The sequence below is a fragment of the Quercus suber genome, unplaced genomic scaffold, assembly GCF_002906115.3.
Source record: "Quercus suber isolate HL8 unplaced genomic scaffold, Cork oak 2.0 scaffold_154, whole genome shotgun sequence".
In the NCBI taxonomy this organism is placed as follows: domain Eukaryota; kingdom Viridiplantae; phylum Streptophyta; class Magnoliopsida; order Fagales; family Fagaceae; genus Quercus; species Quercus suber.
In genome coordinates, this window is record NW_027069615.1 from 757,200 (window position 1) to 777,306 (window position 20,107).

At 32.5% G+C, this 20,107-nt stretch overlaps 2 protein-coding genes across 2 annotated transcripts; both read right to left on the reverse strand.

Annotated features, from left to right (window-relative positions):
• Nucleotides 1-827: 827 nt before the first annotated feature.
• On the reverse strand, nt 828-2,347 carry LOC112015251 (DNA damage-repair/toleration protein DRT100). Its single transcript, XM_024047636.2, has one exon. It carries the CDS (start codon nt 2,208-2,210, stop codon nt 1,101-1,103), a length of 1,110 nt encoding a protein of 369 aa, XP_023903404.1. The 5' UTR covers nt 2,211-2,347; the 3' UTR covers nt 828-1,100.
• Nucleotides 2,348-12,854: 10,507 nt separating this feature from the next.
• LOC112015254 (uncharacterized) lies at nt 12,855-17,920 on the reverse strand. Its single transcript, XM_065777387.1, has 7 exons — nt 17,668-17,920; nt 17,422-17,522; nt 15,350-15,418; nt 15,159-15,217; nt 14,699-14,759; nt 14,572-14,625; nt 12,855-13,298 (listed from the first exon to the last, which is right to left on the reverse strand). The coding sequence occupies exons 1-7, from the start codon at nt 17,834-17,836 to the stop codon at nt 13,014-13,016; spliced, it is 798 nt and encodes a 265-aa protein (XP_065633459.1). The 5' UTR covers nt 17,837-17,920; the 3' UTR covers nt 12,855-13,013.
• Between the last annotated feature and the right edge of the window lie 2,187 nt (nt 17,921-20,107).

A 20,107-nucleotide genomic window follows, 5' to 3' on the forward strand; every position in this document is an offset into this window, starting at 1 on the left:
TCCCGTTGTACACTAAAATTCATTAAATGCATTAATATAACATTGCGTACTTTTCTTGGTTTTTTATCAACCTCTTTTTTGCTTTTAAAGAATTTTTTGGTTGAAGTATTTAGAATAGAAGAATTCTATCCAATATAAGTTTTAATTTTAACCCATTTTAAATGACATTATGATTTTTAAGACAACTAAAACGTTCTCTTTATGACAATGGGAGAAAGAAAATAGGTGAAATTAGTAGGTATACCGGAATGACTATTGAATTGATTTTTCCAACTAATGAAATAATATCATTTATGTAAATATGTGAATCAAATTCCTAATCTGCATCAGAATTAAAAATAAAAAACAACTTGATTATATTACATTTGCATAAATAATAGTGTTTTATTGGCTAGAAGGATTAAGAGGGCTACAACAAACCTAATAATTTCTCAAAACATAGAACCTAAAGCATTTATTACTCTTATATTAACATAATGGAAAGAAAAAGAGAAGCATATGAACCTTTTGCAATTAGATCAACATTATTCCATGCAGCACAAAGATAATGTACCTAACCTTCCCAACAGCTTCCAATTTTCACTAAAAAGCTTGTGCTTTTCAGCTTTTCTTTCATGTGAATGAAACTTTCTCCCTCAACGTAATAATTTGATCTTTTGCCCAAATTAAATAATGTAATACACCTTCAAAAACATAACCCAAGATCTCTCTTTGATTGCTGCATCATCCACGTAATGAATAGCTCAAGCAATTTGATAAAAAAAACAAATTAAAAATTTGAAATTGTGTATCCCAATGCAAACTATATTATATACTAATATACCAAGTATGAAATCCATGCTCATTTGCTCACTATAACTTGGAATCTTTTCTGCCAATATCACACTGATTTTCATGTGCATGCAACTGCCTTATCCTTTTTCTTGTCTATCAACAAGACCCAAAAAAAAAAAACCTTACAACATTGCTTTTAAAAAGTACCTTATATTAAACATTAACAAAAACAAAAACACTTATCAGTTATCACAGTTATAAAACACATATTAAACAATAACCCGATACTGCTTGTGAAGCTGAATCCGATATATCGGCCCGAAAAATTAACAAGTCTTCAATGGATTTCCACACAAGCAATCATTGTTCATAAACGACACCGCTTCAAGGTGATCAAACGGTGACCCAGCAGGAATAGACCCACAAAGATGGTTGTGACTCAGATCCAAGTGCCCGATATATTTCGCCGACGATAACGAACCGGGTATCGGACCATTCAAGTTGTTATACGATAAATCAAGAGCCATGAAATACGAGTTGGACCCGAAAACGTCCGGTATTTTGCCTTGAAGACCGTTTCGGCTCAAATTCAAGATACCCATTCGGGTATTGCTTAGCAAACCGGCCGGAATTTGACCCGAAACCGAGTTGCAATCCAAATTGAGAGTCGAAAGAACCGGCATTTTACCCAGTTGTTCCGGTATCGGACCCGAAATCCGGTTCTCGGACAAATCCAAGTCGGCAAGCCTGTACATTTGGGAAATGGAAGTGGGTATTGAACCGGTGATTTGGTTTCGGCTCAACAATGCCCGACTCAGCATCCCGAGTTTTCCCAAATCTGCCGGTATCTCGCCCGATATTTGATTGCTTCGGAGATCAAGGTGCATCAAGCTGGACATACCAACAATCGACGCCGGAATCTCGCCGGAGATGGCATTATCAGCGATATTAAGAACTGTAAGCTTCTTGAGATTTCCGATATCGGCCGGAATTTCGCCGGTCAACTTGTTTCCGATAAGGTCTAGGATTCGGAGAGAGGAGAGAGAGGTGAGACACTTGGGTATCTCGCCCGATATTCCTTTCCAGTCAGCGACTATAAGGTTGGTGAGACGGTCGAGCTTGCAAATTTCGGGTGAAATCGAACCCGTCATGTACCCGGTACGACCCGATTTTTCGAAAATCGGGTCCTCCGATTCGCCGCGGAGGTTTATATCGGCGACTCGGTTTGTTGTTGGGTCACAGTTAACGCCGTACCATTTGGAAGAGCAACAGTCGTTGCCAGTCCAGGTGTTGAAGATGCCCAAGTAAGGCTCGGTCAGGGCGGCTTTGAAGGCTAGCAGTGCTGCCCGGTCTGACGGCGGGCAGGAGTTAACGGTGGAGATAACGGTGAGAGTTAGAGTGAGTGGTACTATGAAGAAGGAGAAGAAGAAACCCATGATGTGTTGGGAAGGTTTGGTTTGTTTTTTAAGAATGTGAAAATGGAGTTTGAGGATGTTTGTGTTGTGTATGTACTATGTAATATGACATCAGTGTGTTTTTGTGAGAGGGAGAGAGGGAATGGAAGATGTGGAAGATGAGTCTGTTTAAATACATGATTTTGGACTAAACAGCCCTTTGGTTTGGTGTGTAAAATTACAGTTCTAGAGGTTGATTTGATTGGTTCATTGCACATGCAGATTGATTATGCTAGAATTATTAAAAAGTAATTATCATGACTACAAAAGGATGCTAATGTAACCTGCATTCGGATATCCTAGCTAGTAAGACAGTAACAAGATATCAGGCCAACAAGTTTTTAGATTCGGGTACGAGCATCAATAATTAAATGGGTGTTGGTGGAGTATGAGGTCTTGGTTGAGAGTGAATAGAGTGTTACTATAGTCGCGTTTAGGTAGAGAAGTCACATTGGTCGCCTTTCTCTACTTATTTTTTGTTTACAAAAAAAAAAAAAAAAAGGGATGCCATGTGTCTGTTTGGGATTCGCTTTTTAGTACTATTCATAGGTCCCATTATACTATTTCAGTAAATTTTTACCTTCATCTACCATATTTTTAGCAAAAATTTTTTGTTGATCTACCATAGTTTCAACTTATTTTTGTTACCCATGAATAGTAACAAAAATAAGCTAGCTTTTTAATTTCAAGCTAAACGCACAATATATATGTTAATTGCAGTTATTAAGATTTAAGAACATTCATTTCGTAGAGCAAACTCCAGCTACATTAACAACCAATTGGTGTATTAGCCAGATGATGAAGAACAATTATCATAGAGCAAACACCAAAAAATAAGAAAGGATTCAGATTTGTATTAGATTTTGTAAATTAGTGTAATGTTCTCTGATCATTAAATAAGTCTTAAGAGCCAACTTTGAGAGTGACATAATCATAATACTTGTATATAAGTTTGATTATCTCTAAAGCACGTCAAAATTAAACCATTGTAAAGATATTTGTATTTTATAGTGATGATATTTGTTTTTTTAAAATTTACTACCAATTTTAGTACAGAAGACTTACAAACTAATTCGATAATGAATGTGATTGGTGTTATACCAACAACATAATAAATCAATTTTTGGTGTTTTAAAAGTTGACGTACCAATCTGTAAAGTTTTGTGTAATAAGATTTATGATAGATTCTCAAAAAAAGATTTATGATAAATGTTCTAGAAAAGTGAATTTGTATGGGTAGAAATCTTGTATCATCTATATACAAAAAATAAAGATGACAATTGGCTAATTGCTGTACAATGATCAATGTTTAGGGGATTAAATTGGTCTTATAAGAATTTAGGACTTTTCAACTTCATGAATTATGAATGTATTGTATGTACCTAAATGCAAAAAGCATTAGGTTATAAAAACTTCCATGCCAAAACTCACAAATGACCTCTCTTATGCTAAACGAATACCTCTGATCACAAGAAAAAGAAAAGAAAAGCAAATAAATTCAACATCCACGTATAAGGCCAAATGTAAGAGGTGAAGATAAATTTAAGTGGCCCCTCAATAACCTTTTCCTTCATTGATTTTTACCAACATATATACTAAGAACATATTTAAAATTTTAAAACAATATCTACAAACTTTAATGTCAAATTCGTATTGTCAACATCATCTTCTATTCTAGGTGCACCAAAGTCCTTACAATGATTTCACAACTATTCTGAGTTTCTGTTTCTATGATTAGAAAAGCATTTCTTTTCCTAATTCCCTTTACAGTATTTGAAAACCTAAATTACCCCTACTAAGCTTTCTAATGCCCAAGGGAAAAATCTTTTCCATGACCCATTAATTTAAATGCCCTCTATTTCATTGGTCCATTAAGAATGTGAAACCTTTTGATTAAATTTCCAGCTCATGGGCATGTCCTACGCATGTCCTGTCTAAGATTTTAGGCAAAGATTGTGACATCATTAAGATCAGACGAAATGAAATGTCTTTGCTTTGTTCCTTGTAGGTCGGCTCTCACTAAATTCACTGACCACTGGCTTAGTTGAGAGGCCTGGCTTGGGGTCCATTTTTCTAAAGTAAAATGATGCACTGAAAACTTTAATGGGAATTATCATCTCTGCATTTACTGCTTTCTCGACCTTTTAGTTATATTGATTTTCCATATCATAAAGTGTTATTCTTTGTCTTTGTCCTTTGCACAAAATTGTAAAACAAAGTGATGAAGTAAGTGCTGGCAAAAGTTAAAACAAAAAGGATTGATAGTACCAAGAGTTATTCCTTATTTTTTGAAGAAAAAATTAGTTGCAAATTTTTTATATACATTTTAAGTATGAAAGGGAGATTCAGATTTCTCCGATGAAAACACACAGAAGTACCATTTGACCTAAAGGTCATTGAATGTTTAGTTGCAATCTTAAAAATGAATTAGAAAATAGTTTTTTTTGTTTGGTTTGCACAACAAATAATTAATATATATATATTTTTTTGTAATTCCAAATAATTGTTTGAATACAAACTTACATTCACAAAAACATACTCCAAATAGGAAGTCATTTTTTATTCTTTGGGTCATTTGAGAGTCTCAAATGAAAAAACAAACCCAAATTCAAAATCTACATGAAAAAGTATGGAGACAGTGATTGGTTTAAGTTAAAATGTTATTTAGGAAAAATTAACAGGAAAACGTTTTCCTTCTAGACAACCTTGTTTCCTTTTATTCAATTTTTGTTCTCATTCTTGAGTTTTGAATTCTTTCATCGAATGAAACTAGAATAAATGAAGAAAAATGCTAGGTTCCCCCAAAAAAAAAAAAAAAAGGGATGCCATGAGTCTGTTTAGGATTCGCTTATTTTACTGAAACTGAAATTTTTTTGCTGAAAATATAGTAGATAAAGATAAAAATTTACTGAAATAGTATAACGAGACCCATGAATAGTACTAAAAAGTGCAGTAAGGCCATGAATAGTAACAAAAATAAGCTGAATAATAAAAATAAGCTAGCTTTTTAATTTCGAGCTAAACGCACACTATATAAGTGAATTGCAGCTATTAAGAACATTCATTTCGTAGAGCAAACTCTAGCTACATTAACAACCAATTGGTGTATTAGCCAGATGATGAAGAACAATTATCATAGAGCAAACACCAAAAAATAAGAAAGGATTCAGATTTGTATTAGATTTTGTAAATTAGTGTAATGTTCTCTGATCATTAAATAAGTCTTAAGAGCCAACTTTGAGAGTGACATAATCATAATACTTGTATATAAGTTTGATTATCTCTAAAGCATGTCAAAATTAAACAATTGTAAAGATATTTGTATTTTATAGTGATGATATTTGTTTTTTTAAAATTTACTACCAATTTTAGTACAGAAGACTTACAAACTAATATGATAATGAATGTGATTGGTGTTATACCAACAACATAATAAATCAATTTTTGGTGTTTTAAAAGTTGACGTACCAATCTGTAAAGTTTTGTGTGATAAGATTTATGATAAATGTTCTAGAAAAGTGAATTTGTATGGGTAGAAATCTTGTATCATCTATATACAAAAAATAAAGATGACAATTGGCTGATTGCTGTACAATGATCAATGTTTAGGGGATTAAATTGGTCTTATAAGAATTTAGGACTTTTCAACTTCATGAATTATGAATGTATTGTATGTACCTAAATGCAAAAAGCATTAGGTTATAAAAACTTCCATGCCAAAACTCACAAATGACCTCTCTTATGCTAAACGAATACCTCTGATCACAAGAAAAAGAAAAGAAAAGCAAATAAATTCAACATCCACATATAAGGCCAAATGTAAGAGGTGAAGATAAATTTAAGTGGCCCCTCCATAACCTTTTCCTTCATTGATTTTTACCAACTTATATACTAAGAACATATATAAAATTTTAAAACAATATCTACAAACTTCAATGTCAGATTCGTATTGTCAACATCATCTTCTACTCTAGGTGCACCAAAGTCCTTACCGTGATTTCACAACTATTCTGAGTTTCTGTTTCTATGATTAGAAAAGCATTTCTTTTCCTAATTCCCTTTACAGTATTTGAAAACCTAAATTACCCCTACTAAGCTTTCTAATGCCCAGGGGAAAAATCTTTTCCATGACCCATTAATTTAAATGCCCTCTATTTCATTGGTCCATTAAGAATGTGAAACCTTTTGATTAAATTTCCAGCTCATGGGCATGTCCTACGCATGTCCTGTCTAAGATTTTAGGCAAAGATTGTGAACATCATTAAGATCAGACGAAATGAAATGTCTTTGCTTTGTTCCTTGTAGGTCGGCTCTCACTAAATTCACTGACCACCGGCTTAGTTGAGAGGCCTGGCCTGGGGTCCATTTTTCTAAAGTAAAATGATGCACTGAAAACTTTAATGGGAATTATCATCTCTGCATTTACTGCTTTCTCTACCTTTTAGTTATATTGATTTTCCATATCATAAAGTGTTATTCTTTGTCTTTGTCCTTTGCACAAAATTGTAAAACAAAGTGATGAAGTTGGTGCTGGCAAAAGTTAAAACAAAAAGGATTGATAGTACCAAGGGTTATTCCTTATTTTTTGAAGAAAAAATTAGTTGCAAATTTTTTATATACATTTTAAGTATGAAAGGGAGATTCAGATTTCTCCGATGAAAACACACAGAAGTACCATTTGACCTAAAGGTCATTGAATGTTTAGTTGCAATCTTAAAAATGAATTAGAAAATAGTTTTTTTTGTTTGGTTTGCACAACAAATAATTAATATTTTTTTTTTTGTAATTCCAAATAATTGTTTGAATACAAACTTACATTCACAAAAACATACTCCAAATAGGAAGTCATTTTTTATTCTTTGGGTCATTTGAGAGTCTCAAATGAAAAAACAAACCCAAATTCAAAATCTACATGAAAAAGTATGGAGACAGTGATTGGTTTAAGTTAAAATGTTATTTAGGAAAAATTAACAGGAAAACGTTTTCCTTCTAATTTTTTTTAATTTAAGAGTTTTTTGGTCAATTAATTTTTTGACATTATCCCTTTTTTTTTCTTTTCTTTTTTTGGCAGAACCCAGGCTCAATTTGGACACTCAAAAAGTTGTTCTCCAATAATTACAAGTCGGTCCAATTATTAAGAAATATTATTCCATCCTTTGGCCAAATGAATTAAAAAGAACCACTAAATTGGCTTCAAATTTGGAACTTTATTCCAAACTTAAGCATTGGCTTATATATTTAGAATTATAGCTAGTGATCTACATTCAAATTTGATCTGGTGATATTTTATCAGTGATATCATAATGCCACACTTATCAGGGAAAAAAGGATTGATGGTACCAAAGGTGTCTGTGTTTGCACATGATATGTGTTACATAATTTTTCAATGTCAACTACTTGAGGTTCTATGTCCTTGATATAACTATGGATCTGAGAAAATTTGTGTGATGATGATAATTTGAACTTAAATAGTTTCCTCAGACAAGTTGATTAGATATCCACAAAAGCTGGCTTGAAGATTTAACCTTCTCAATGTTTTCTTGTATTTTCTTTATAGTGGAGGAAAAAAAAAAGTTTCTCCCACAGACAAGCCATATTTATGTACACATGCAAGAGTTCCATGTTGGTCCAACTTAAATCACTGGATGGTGACCATGTCCAATTGGCTGTCAGTAGGCCTAGCCTTGATTGGCTTGCACTTTTGAGTGGGTTCACAAATCACAAGTGGGCTAGCTTACCTAATCTATTGGGTGACCACTTTTTTTTTTCTTCCTTACACTCTTTGCTATTTATTTTTGGGAGATTCTCAGTTTCATTATCTTATTAAAAATTATCTGCGCCTAAAGTTTTAACAATTAACAATAAATGTAATGTAATGACATAAAAATCAAAACTTATTTCATGATCGTTGACATTATTTGTTATCATCAGTATATACATAAATATGGTATCAGAAAAAATCAACATTGTCAGGAGTGTTGTAACTTATAACTCAACTAGTTTCTACCTCTCAGTGTTCTCAATATAAATATCCAAATCCACATACCCAATTATCAAAAAAAAAAAAAAAAATCCCTGTAAAAGTGATGTGCTGCAATCGAAACTTATTCTTAACGAGGTGTAAAAAATACTTGTAAAGATTTTTATGTCCCTAAGTAACATTATTTATTTGGAAATGAATCATATAGTCACTAAGGTAATAGAATTATAGAAGAAAAGAATGCCTAATCTAAGAGCTTTTATTAGAAAGGCCTTCACTTTCACTCTCGGGGAAAAATGTTGTACATAATGATATTTACAAGGATAGGTTGTAATAATGATATTTGAGTTTAGAGAATATTGTCTCATAAAGTGAAAATTCAAGTTCTGGAATATTCTAAGTGAAAATTCTGAATTAAGCATTTTCGATCGGTTGAAACTTTGGCTCGATTGATCAAAATGGTAAAGAAAAAATCCTGGAGCTTCTGCTGGGTTTGATCACTAATCAATTCCTGTTCGATCGATTGAAAGAACCTCTCGATCAATCGAAACTCAAATACTGAATTTTCGGCAGAATTTTCTTGTGACTATTTGGAAAGATTGAAGAGGTTTCAAGCATTGTGAACGGTTTTATGAAATATTTTAACTCTCCATACGTACCTTTTGATGAAATATAACCCTATGAGTATAAATAGAGGCTTATGTTTACTTGAGAGAGAAACACAAGAAATCCATGTAGTTGTTCTCTAGAATTGCTATCTATAAAACCCAACATCTTGGTTGTATCCTAGGGACAAATTTGCGATAATCCTTTAGCAACAATAATGTGAGGGGCAAATATTGTCTAAGGAAAATAATATTGTGCCTCCAAGTTATTTATTTTCTATTTGTCTTTTGTGTTAACCTTGTTTTTTCATTATTACTTTGTATAATATCCCAACAAAAACAAAAGAAAAGAAAAGATAAAATGTAAGCCTTTTTCTTGTTCTAAGTTCCAACTCTCTTGAGCCATGCCTTCACTTTAGCACTTTCATATTACATTAACATTTCCTACCTAATTAAGTGGACAAAGTGAAACTAATTATCCACAAATTGACCTTGTTTGATTGAAAACTCTAAAATACAAAACTTATTAGAAATAGTTTTGTCTCTATGTTCATGTTGTAGTGGGAGCAAGAATGTAAGATGGACGGTGACCCAACAATAGGATACTTGCAGGCTTGCCCATGTGAAAATGTCATAATGATAACAAACTCTAAAGCAAGAGAAATATGATTGAGCCATGAATTGAGTTTGCACTTGTTTTTTTCTTTCAAAAGATTATTATATATATATCTTCTATATCTTTGTCCAGATTTCTTAATAATGAACAACTGAGCATATAGGATAGCCCATGTTGTAACACATATGAGTGAAAGTAGGTCAGAATCACTTATTCTAGAAAGAACAATATATGTTTTTCTCTTTAATCTGCTTCCATATGATTCATCATGATGATTTAATTCTCATTAAAAAATTTCCTCATGAATAATCTGCCATCCATAGTATAAAAGGTACACTTCGTGTGTGTTTGGCTCCAGTTTAAGAAGTCAGCTTATTTTACTATTTAGCTTATTTTTGCTAATATTTATGAGTTACACTGCACTTTTTGGTACTATTCATAAGTCCCACTGTACAATTTCAACTAATTTTTGCCTTTATCTATGTACTTTCAGCAAAAAGTTTTTAATTTCAACAAAATAAGCGAATCTCCAATAGACCCTTCATATATAGTTTTTTTTTTTTTTTTAGAGATAGATTCAACTTATGGTGTCTGCTTTTAATGATTACATTTTATTTTCAGACTAAGATACCAATTAGTTTTTTTATGTAGACGGAGATTGAACCTCAAATTTCTTTTTTGACGACAAGAGATTTTACCATTTGGACTCATTGAACCCACTATTTCATATATATAGTTGATCTTTGTTACTTTGGCGCCTCTGTCTCATTAAGAAACCATAATTTAAATGGGTGCCCTTTCTATGCCGTTATGTTATTTTCCTAGAGAACTAATATTGTCAATACTATTATAAAATTATTTGAGTGCATCTTTGCACCATTGATTCAGTAATGGAAACAATTTGCAATTCAGACTGTAGTAACAGTGGTCTTGAAAGGAAGCTTAATAATATTAAATTACTTGTTAGCTAGCCTAGTGTCTCAAAAATTAAATATTACACTCCTTGACATATTTGGATTCAATTATCTCTTAATGTTAGGGGTACTATTAATTTTACTACAAAAAAACTTTACTTTTAAATAGAAAACAAAATGCAATATTGAAATAGAGATTGTAATTTATTTATTAAGTTTATGGTGTTACACCATTCAAATAAGTTGTTTAGTTTGCAAGATTTTGTAATAAAATCAATATATAATACCTTAGCATTTTGCCATTAGTCCTCTTGAGTTCAAATTGCACTCTCCCTTATCATAAAGATTTTAAAAATGAATGTGGAGTACGTGGCATGAAAAAGTACTTAGATTTATGGATAACATTTTCGTCCTATACTGCAAACATATAGTGACAATTCAGAAATTTTGTCAACAACCATATGATCCATATATTACTCAACAAAAAACAAGTGAGTTGTATGATTAAAATATGAATAGTTTTTTGAATTCGGCTCCATGTTTGTTTGAAAAATAACTTTGGGCCTTGAGGGATAGCCTTGCTCTCTAGGTACATCTCCAAATCCAGGCAATTGCAATCGAATTAAACAACAGTGATGATTCACCTGCTGACTATTCATCGATGGTTGATGATTGCAAGAATTTAATGAACCAAATTTCCAGGTGAAGCTGAATTACTGCTATAGAGAAGTCAATGTCTATGCCGATTTACTTACAAAAATAGCTGTCCACCTTCAACAAGATTTTGTTATTTAGGACACCTCTTGTCAAATTATCTTTACTTTTGTTATATGACCTTATTGGTCTTGGTTGTAATCGTTTATGTTTCTATGGTAACATAACTCTTGTGGTTTATTTAACAAATTTCCCTATTACCAAAATAATAATAATAATAATTTTGTTTGCTAAATTCATGTTTTATAATAAAATTTTCCCTAGATTCGTAGTTATAATTATCATAGCTAGTATTGTCCCCAATGCAATTGTCATAGCCAAAAGTGTTACTATTCTTTTATTAGCTTCTTGAAAATAATTTTCAAGAAAAATATGGGCCTTCGTTCTCTAGAATTTTCACTTTTAAAAAGGAAAAAAAAAAAAATTTGTCAAGGTGATATTTTGTAGTTATTAAGTTATAATAAAAATAATATCAACCATGAGTCTGATAAAAATAATATTATATTACGTAAATCACAACTTATCATATTAATAAATTGTATAAAAAAATCCCCAAATTTTTTTTTTTTGTGTCACTAACTAAATGTAATGATGATCCTTTAAGAAGAAAATATGGGACTTTTGTTATCTACATTGAAACATCATTCAAATGTCCTCACGTGGATGGGTCAAAACGACAAAACCTCTCATGTGCTCAGTGTCCTTGTTTTCCTTTATTTTTTATCTGTCATTATTAATTTATTTGGTGGTGAGGGGACAAAGGCATAAGATTTATTTTAGTATAAAATAAACTTGTTCTAAAAAATTTAATTACTAATAATTAAATAGTTGAAACTTTACATGTCGGTGAACTCAATTAGTAGTTAGGTGTACAACGAATATCAACAAATCTTTGCAAGTTTTAATACAAGATTGACAATAGTTTAGCTTTGCAGACACATGAAGGGTTTTTATTAGTATTACTTTTTATCAAACAATTATTCTAGTAGATCACACAATATAGTAGATAATTGTCTTCTTGTTGTAGATATTTTTTAATTTGATATATTAAACTGAAAACCTTATCTTTTAAAAAGAGAAAGGTAACCCTTAGCTAAATAGGCAATTGGGGTTGTCTTGAAAGGTCTCACTCTCAAGCCTCAAGCACTGTCACTACAACTCAAAAAAGGTCAATAGTGTATGCTGAGTCAAAAGACAAATAATTAGTGCACAATATTCTTTCTCAGCTTTTCACATTTTACTAAGATGTCAAGGTCACTCATGCAACATCACTTTTTAAATAATCCACTTCCACAATATTATCTTTATTATATATCAATCATAATATGTCACCTCAATGAATTATTGCTCATTTTTTGATAATTTGAGAGTTAAGGGTGAAGGGATTTAAATCCGGAATGTCTCCGGTAAAAACATTAGAAGCAGAGCTTTTAATGGACTCACTGCTCTTTTAATGTGCTTTTGTGTGTATTTTCTGTTTTGGTTCTAGTAAGAGATGAATGAGGTCATGCATGAATCTAAACTGGCCCAATAACTCTTTTTGGGCCAAACAACTTGGGTCCCCAACTCAATAAAGCTGGTTGTTTAGGACTGTTGGAAATAGATGGAAGGTATACCAACCCATTAACAGGCATTTCATTAATGGAATGACATCCTTCACCCTCTTTCTGTAGGCTAGCAAACACTCAATTCCATTCCCTATTTCCAAATCATGTTTTTAATGAGTTAACTGTCAACAACAAAAGACCCTCATTCTGCAAGATATCTTTCAGGATTTTAAATGTCATACAATCACAATAAAACTCAGAAGGATCAAATAGTCATATAAATCATAATCTTGTCCTTTCTATGAATGAATGAACACCACAGTCTATAGTCTATAATTCTTCCAAAAATGTGATCTCGATTGGATGAAGTTCAAGTTTCCAATAAACTATGAAGCCTGATACCATCGAATTAAGCAAATATATCCTCAGTAATAAATGATTGAGATTGTTCTGTATCCATACAATTTTCGGATGGGATTTGAAGTTGTTCATAGTTTAGCTGTCTGGAAGCTTCATACAATGCGATGCCAACACTTACAGAGAGATTTAGACATCTAACGTAGGTTTCAACCATTGGAATCCGAATAGTATCCCCGCCAAGGGTTTCACTTTTGCAGTCCAGCAGAGCTTCAGGAGGTAGGCCACTAGTTTCTGAGCCAAATATGAGATAATCACCTCTTCTGTATGAAAAGTCCTGCAAAAATAGAATTGATGACGTTCAAATCTAAAGACATTCCATTTAATATGAAGCTGAATGATGTATCCTGAGTTACTAAACTGTATCATGCAAATTTCCAATAAGAAAAAAGAAATCTAGACAAAAAACCCACATAATGATTAGATCATTAAAATGTCCCCTGAACATATTTATATACTTTTAACGGTGTGCCATTTTGAAAGATATTGAAGTAACATGAATTGTCTCACAAATTCTGCAAGAGTACTAATTATAGAGGAATGACTCATGCATCATCGAAATTATGAGGAACAAAAGTATGGACTATAAATTCATGGTAAATCATTTTCATGTGATTGATTAAGAAAATCATATAGAGAATGACATGATAATAGAGAGAAAGGTCAAGGTCTGTACTAGTTTCACTACATTTCAGAAAACTACATGATAATACAAAGGAAGTGTCCTCATGATGATACCACATCTCAACCCATTTCTCCAAAGTTCAGAAGCCCAGCTACAAAAGACATGTCAATCTCCATGCATTAACTCCTAAACTTGGGCCACCAATGGCTTCTACAGGCAATTGTTTCTGTACTATTGGCTGTTGATGCCCCTAAGCAAGTGGGAAACCCTTTTATAGATAGCTGTCTTGGCACCAAGGTTGATAGAAAAAATGCAAGCTATAAGTCTATAACCTCAGGGTCCTCAACTTGCCTTAGTTACTTAAGATTTTTAGTTTCTTCCTTGAATGAGCTCCAAGTGTCTTGGCATTTTGTATCTCTCACTCTCACTATTGCATTGATTAAATATCAACATGTAACATGGATTATAGTTATGGTTTTTCCAAACTTATAATTGTAATTTACACAACCCCCTATTCATTTACATTGCATGCCTTTTTCATTTATGACTAAACCCTTTATGTTTGATGGGCAAATCCAACTCATGCTATAATGGGCTGAACCCCATGAACTAAGCTTCCACCACTTTTTTATGAAGAAGGAATGCTATTTGATACAACAACCATTGGCATTTATATTTCTATTAGGTTGCATTAAACCTAAGATCCATAACCCCAATGTCAGTGAACCAGTGATCAACACATACAAATAGTTCAGAGTTCAAGTCAGGTTTCTATGAGGAAATCAACATGCCATTTAGGGACTCTAACTGAGGTATTCAATCTTTCACATCATAAATAAATCTTAGAATAATGGAGTGACACAATGCACATTTCAAACACATATAGGTATAGAGCAAAATAGAAAAAGGAAAGTTGGCAACTTACTGAATGAATTGCTGTTCCTCTTTTGGTGAATGCAAGCAACCGCTTTTCCCCATCCTGTATCATAAAGCAGAAAGCTAGAGAAAGGTTGCTGAATCTCATTTTAGGAATTTAAAAATAAAAATAGAACCTGTTGCCTGAAATAGTCTTGAAACTCCATCCATGAGTCATGAACTTTAACAACCACATATCTAATGTTGAGAGTTAGTTGTTGAAAACAAGTATTAGGACTTGATGATATAAAATATTATGTAAAGCTGTTGTAAAAAAAAAACCGTTCTGCAACAAGCCATGAGTGAATCCTGTCAATCAAACAAGTTCAAACTATTGAATCTCAAGTTGGCATGAAAGGCAAGATTGCAAGGCAAGCATATCCTTCCTAGAAAAAGTAACTTTCCAGGTTGTGAAAGAATTAGCTCAGTACTATTTTATAACCTCAAGGCAGAAAAAAATGGTTATGCTTTTGGTTTGCATACCAAATATCAGTTATTTAAAATGCTACAAGTAAATTTTTATATGTGACAGAAAGATTAGCTCAAGTAAAGCAAATTAATAGAAGAACAACAAATAGAACAGATACTTTTGGATACGGCCAATAATCCAACCCTGCACGCTTTAGCTTCGCATCATCCACCTGAAATCCTAATGGCTGAAGAAGAAAAGAAGCATGTTCAACAAGAGCCAGTAGTAACTTTTATTATGAAGGGGCAGTATAAAACAATTTAATCTTCCTGCTTATACAAACAAAAATAATAATGGAACTCAAACTGGCAGTATCTACCCCAACTAGGTGTAGTCCAACAGCTGATGCAGCGCATGTTCTGGCAATACAGCCTGTGTTTCCAGGAATCTGCCAATGACAATAGAAATCTCAGTGCCAGCCTTGAGAAAATGAGGTTGTCTGCAACCCAAAAGAAAAAATTGAGAAATTATGATTTTGGAGTCGCCAAAGTCTGGAATACCCAAAATATTGTTCTCCATGATTTGGAGAAATTAATGAGAAGAAGGAAAAGTGACACACCATGGTCTTTCAAACTTTAATTATCTAACAAAAAAATTTAAGTAGTATGGTACTATATATTAAACTCCCATGTAGAGATACACTTGTTAACTCACTTGGGAGTAATTAACAAACTCAACATGGCACCACCTATAGACACGAAATCACTAACCATCTTTGACACAACGGATACAAATTAATGCACAGTAAATACTGAGAATTCAAACTAAGAACTAGGCATTACTATCAATACACCTTCATTTTCACTCCAACAATTTTACAACAACAAAGATCAAGTCTTCAGCCACCAATAGCATCCAATGCAGCTAAAAAACTTGAACCTGATTTTCACATGTAAAGTACTGCTTATACAGTTATACTATCAATGATTAGTTTACTACAATCACAAACTCTTCAAATCCTGTTAAATTGATAACATTTTTTTTTTATTTTAAAAAAATCCTGGTTAAAATATTGTTCTCGACTTCACACCCATTCTTAAACTTGTCTAAAGATTATTCTGCAAAAATCCTTTTTTCTTCTCCCACAGCCTACACTTGAGTGAAACAAAGATAAGTACAAGATGATTCATTAATAATTTTTAACATTTAGTGCTACTAGAACTTATATTTGGCACCTCATGTTAAACTATTATTACCAGTTTACCACTTAAAGAACTGTACTTCACTATCCAAAACATTTGCAATTTCCTGTACTCCCTATAAATTTGATACATTTTATGTTTGAATACATAATACACTAATAAATATACAATAATACCACAAACTTCTTTTTTTTTTTTTTTTTTTTAAATAATAAAAACAGTTGTCTTTCTACTCAATTCACCCATAAAAGCACAACATAACCTGAATATGCCCAAACTTCTGCAGAGGAAAACTTCATCATGGGTACCCAATAAGATCGCATAAAAAAAGGGTCATACAAACCATGTACTCAACTAAAACAGAATAAATACAAACCTCTTATTTGACAATTAGATACTTTTAGTGCTACCATAACTTATACTATACTTCAATAAGTATTGTCACAACCTTAGGATTTGCTAGCTAAGCATTTGTTCTATATGCCTAAAAGGCTTAAAGGACTACTGTTGGAACACCCCGTAATTACTTATATAGCCTAGATTGACCCATTATATGTTTGATGCAGGACTCAATACACACCCGCACAACATAGACTCATACAATACAATTCAATTCAGGGTATCACAAATACATTATATATAAATAACATAAAAGTAAAGATGTAGCTTTTTAAGACTTTTTTTTTTTTTTTGATGAATCAGAAATACTATTGATCAAAAGAAATACAGTACAGAATCCAGAGTCAAATGACTCAATACAAAGCAGTGTGAGTATTACTCAGACTGCAGAACAGATGAACCAAAACAAAACTTCTAAAATATCACAAACTCTAGCAAACACTACCAGCAATTACAAAATCTGGCAAGACAAACCAGCACAAACAGCAGCTAATAGACTAATCTTCTGAGCAGCGAGCACATTTTACTCATCTCTTCGAGGCTTAAAAACTTTTATAACCACAGCATCCCTTAAAACACATTAATGCACTATTTTCCTCTTCTCACAGTAAATTTTTTATACTGTCTTTTGTTAACGAATGTCCTTTTCATACTTTACTAAACCATGTTCTTATACATTTTTCAAAATGTAAATTCAAATTATGCACAAATATGAAGAAAAGCACACACACAGCGAAAATGAAATTTGTGTGTATAAACTAAGGAATTATTAACAAGTACTTTAAAGCTCAAAATTTGAATATTTATAACTCCTTTTAACATGTGCCCATTGGCAACTCCTTCTGGGTACCTGAGGTGAAACCAATACAACTTGAAGAAGCTTTCTTGTTGAAACCTGGCTCACTGCCTCACCAACCCTACAAGGCAAAGAACTGCCATTTCCTCTCTCCGCTGCACCATCATAACAACACATATAGTACAACACCCAATTTAATCAACAACAGTATATATAAATATACATACAAATAAACATACATGGGTGCACATATATGTAGAAAAAATGAGAGAGAGAGAGAGAGAGAGAGAGAGATATTACAGAGAGAGCAGAAGGTAGGGGAGGAGAGAGAGAGGTGGAAGTGTTTGTGCTTGAGTTTGAGTTTGAGTTTAAAGTGGGCAAAGTGGGAAGAGCGAAAAGGAAGAGCTCTGGAGAGAAAATGAAATGGGGTTATATGATTTAGCGGTTTTAGGAGATTTGCTGTGTCCATGTTTAGCTATAGCTAGCTTTGTTTGAGTTCCTTTCTTCCTCTACTTCTTGCTGGTCTCATTCTATTATCCTTGCGTTCTTCTTGTGTTATGTTTAATTGAATATTTATAACTCCTTTTAACATGTGCCCATTGGCAACTCCTTCTGGGTACCTGAGGTGAAACCAATACAACTTGAAGAAGCTTTCTTGTTGAAACCTGGCTCACTGCCTCACCAACCCTACAAGGCAAAGAACTGCCATTTCCTCTCTCCGCTGCACCATCATAACAACACATATAGTACAACACCCAATTTAATCAACAACAGTATATATAAATATACATACAAATAAACATACATGGGTGCACATATATGTAGAAAAAATGAGAGAGAGAGAGAGAGAGAGAGAGAGATATTACAGAGAGAGCAGAAGGTAGGGGAGGAGAGAGAGAGGTGGAAGTGTTTGTGCTTGAGTTTGAGTTTGAGTTTAAAGTGGGCAAAGTGGGAAGAGCGAAAAGGAAGAGCTCTGGAGAGAAAATGAAATGGGGTTATATGATTTAGCGGTTTTAGGAGATTTGCTGTGTCCATGTTTAGCTATAGCTAGCTTTGTTTGAGTTCCTTTCTTCCTCTACTTCTTGCTGGTCTCATTCTATTATCCTTGCGTTCTTCTTGTGTTATGTTTAGATAAGAACTCTTTTTAAGTCTTAAGTCCTTTAATGTTTTTTTTGGTTAGTCCTCAATTTTATTTTATTTTTAATAAGATAAAAAAAATAGCTTTATTTATATGGTCATTTTTTTTTTTTTTTTGAGGAAGGGGGCTTTATCACAAATATTTAGCTTCTCTCCATTATAAATATTTTTCATCCAATAAGAAATTTATCATCAAGCTTAATAGGGTTTTTGTTAAATCTAACCTAAAAACTCCACTTATTCTATTTTAAATTTTAATTAATCCACCATTCATGTAAACCTACATTAGCCTTTCTACTCATCTTTATTTCATTATTATTAATATTATATGTTTCTTATTTCATTATTCATTACACATTTACAATTCAAGACACACAATCCAGATTACACTAATCTGATTTCCCTATTAAACTTGCATCAACCTAGAAAAAAAAAATACACTCTCCAATCGACCCACATCAACCTTAGCGGCCCCGAAAGAGTTCATTGTGGAGCATTATAGGGTTTTGGTTGTGAAGAGGCACAAGAGTGTTGTAAAACATGAGTTTTTGCACATGAGGTGGCATCTAGCATTAGCAAACTTGACAAGTGACATTAACACACATGAACAAGGACAGTAAGTTCACTAGTGCGAGGGTCTTAAGAGAGTCAATTGATAGTTATCAGTGGTTGTATATGTTTTTGTGTGGTGGTTGAAGGTGTTTCTACTTCGGGGGAGGATTGATGGTGGTTTATGATGAAGGTGTGGGGGTTTTATTGTTGATGGTTCTCGACAATGAGCTCGAAAACCTTCTTAATTTGACATGTCTCAACTTGGAAAAAATATACCCTGTTATGGGTATATGAGTAATCTCCCTCATAGTTTGTGGGTCCCACTCGGCTGTGAGGGTGAAGACTCATATACCAATACAAGGGTATACTTCCTCCTCAACTTGACCTTGGTTTTCCAAGAGAGAGAGTAAAATTAAAACCTTTTACCTTTTGAATTGAAGATAATTATAATCAAATGCTAACCAACTATTTTAAAAGAGGAAAATGCACAGTGACTATTATTATTATTTTTTAATTAGCAAGGTAATTATTAATGTAAACTTTAACTACTCAGCCACATTTGTAATCAACAATGATTTTGAAATAAAAAAGACATTGAAAAATGTTCATAACTTACTAATGTGATAAGTTGTGTGTGTATATATATTATATATACATATACATATACATATATATATATATATATATATTAATGAAATGTGATACATTGAAATCAAAGATTTATTATTTTCCTTGGGTTCACTATTAACACAAATTTTATTATACACTAATCAAAATATACTACCTCAATATATATAAAAAAAAAATTATAAAAATGTATTGTATCACTCATTCATTTGATTTCTTTAATTTGCAGAAAAAGAAAAAAAAAATGCAGTACACTTAAAGTGCTTTATTTTTTGTTATTTTTTTAAGGATAATTTATATTAAATCTTTACTAGCCTCATCACATACGCTTTGTGTGTGCGTGTGATGAGGTGTTTTTTTTTTTTTTTTTTTTTTTGGGTTTAATGGTCCTATTTTATAGCAAAAAAAAAAAAGTCCGTGTCTT

Coding starts and splice junctions, on each gene's coding strand:
- LOC112015251 (XM_024047636.2), bottom strand. CDS start 2,210: ATGGGTTTCTTCTTCTCCTTCTTCATAGTACCACTCACTCTAACTCTC.
- LOC112015254 (XM_065777387.1), bottom strand. CDS start 17,836: ATGGACACAGCAAATCTCCTAAAACCGCTAAATCATATAACCCCATTT. Junction 17,523..17,667: donor CCCTACCTTCTGCTCTCTCT/GTAATATCTCTC, acceptor ATGATGGTGCAG/CGGAGAGAGGAAATGGCAGT. Junction 14,760..15,158: donor GCAGGGTTGGATTATTGGCC/GTATCCAAAAGT, acceptor TCTCAACATTAG/ATATGTGGTTGTTAAAGTTC.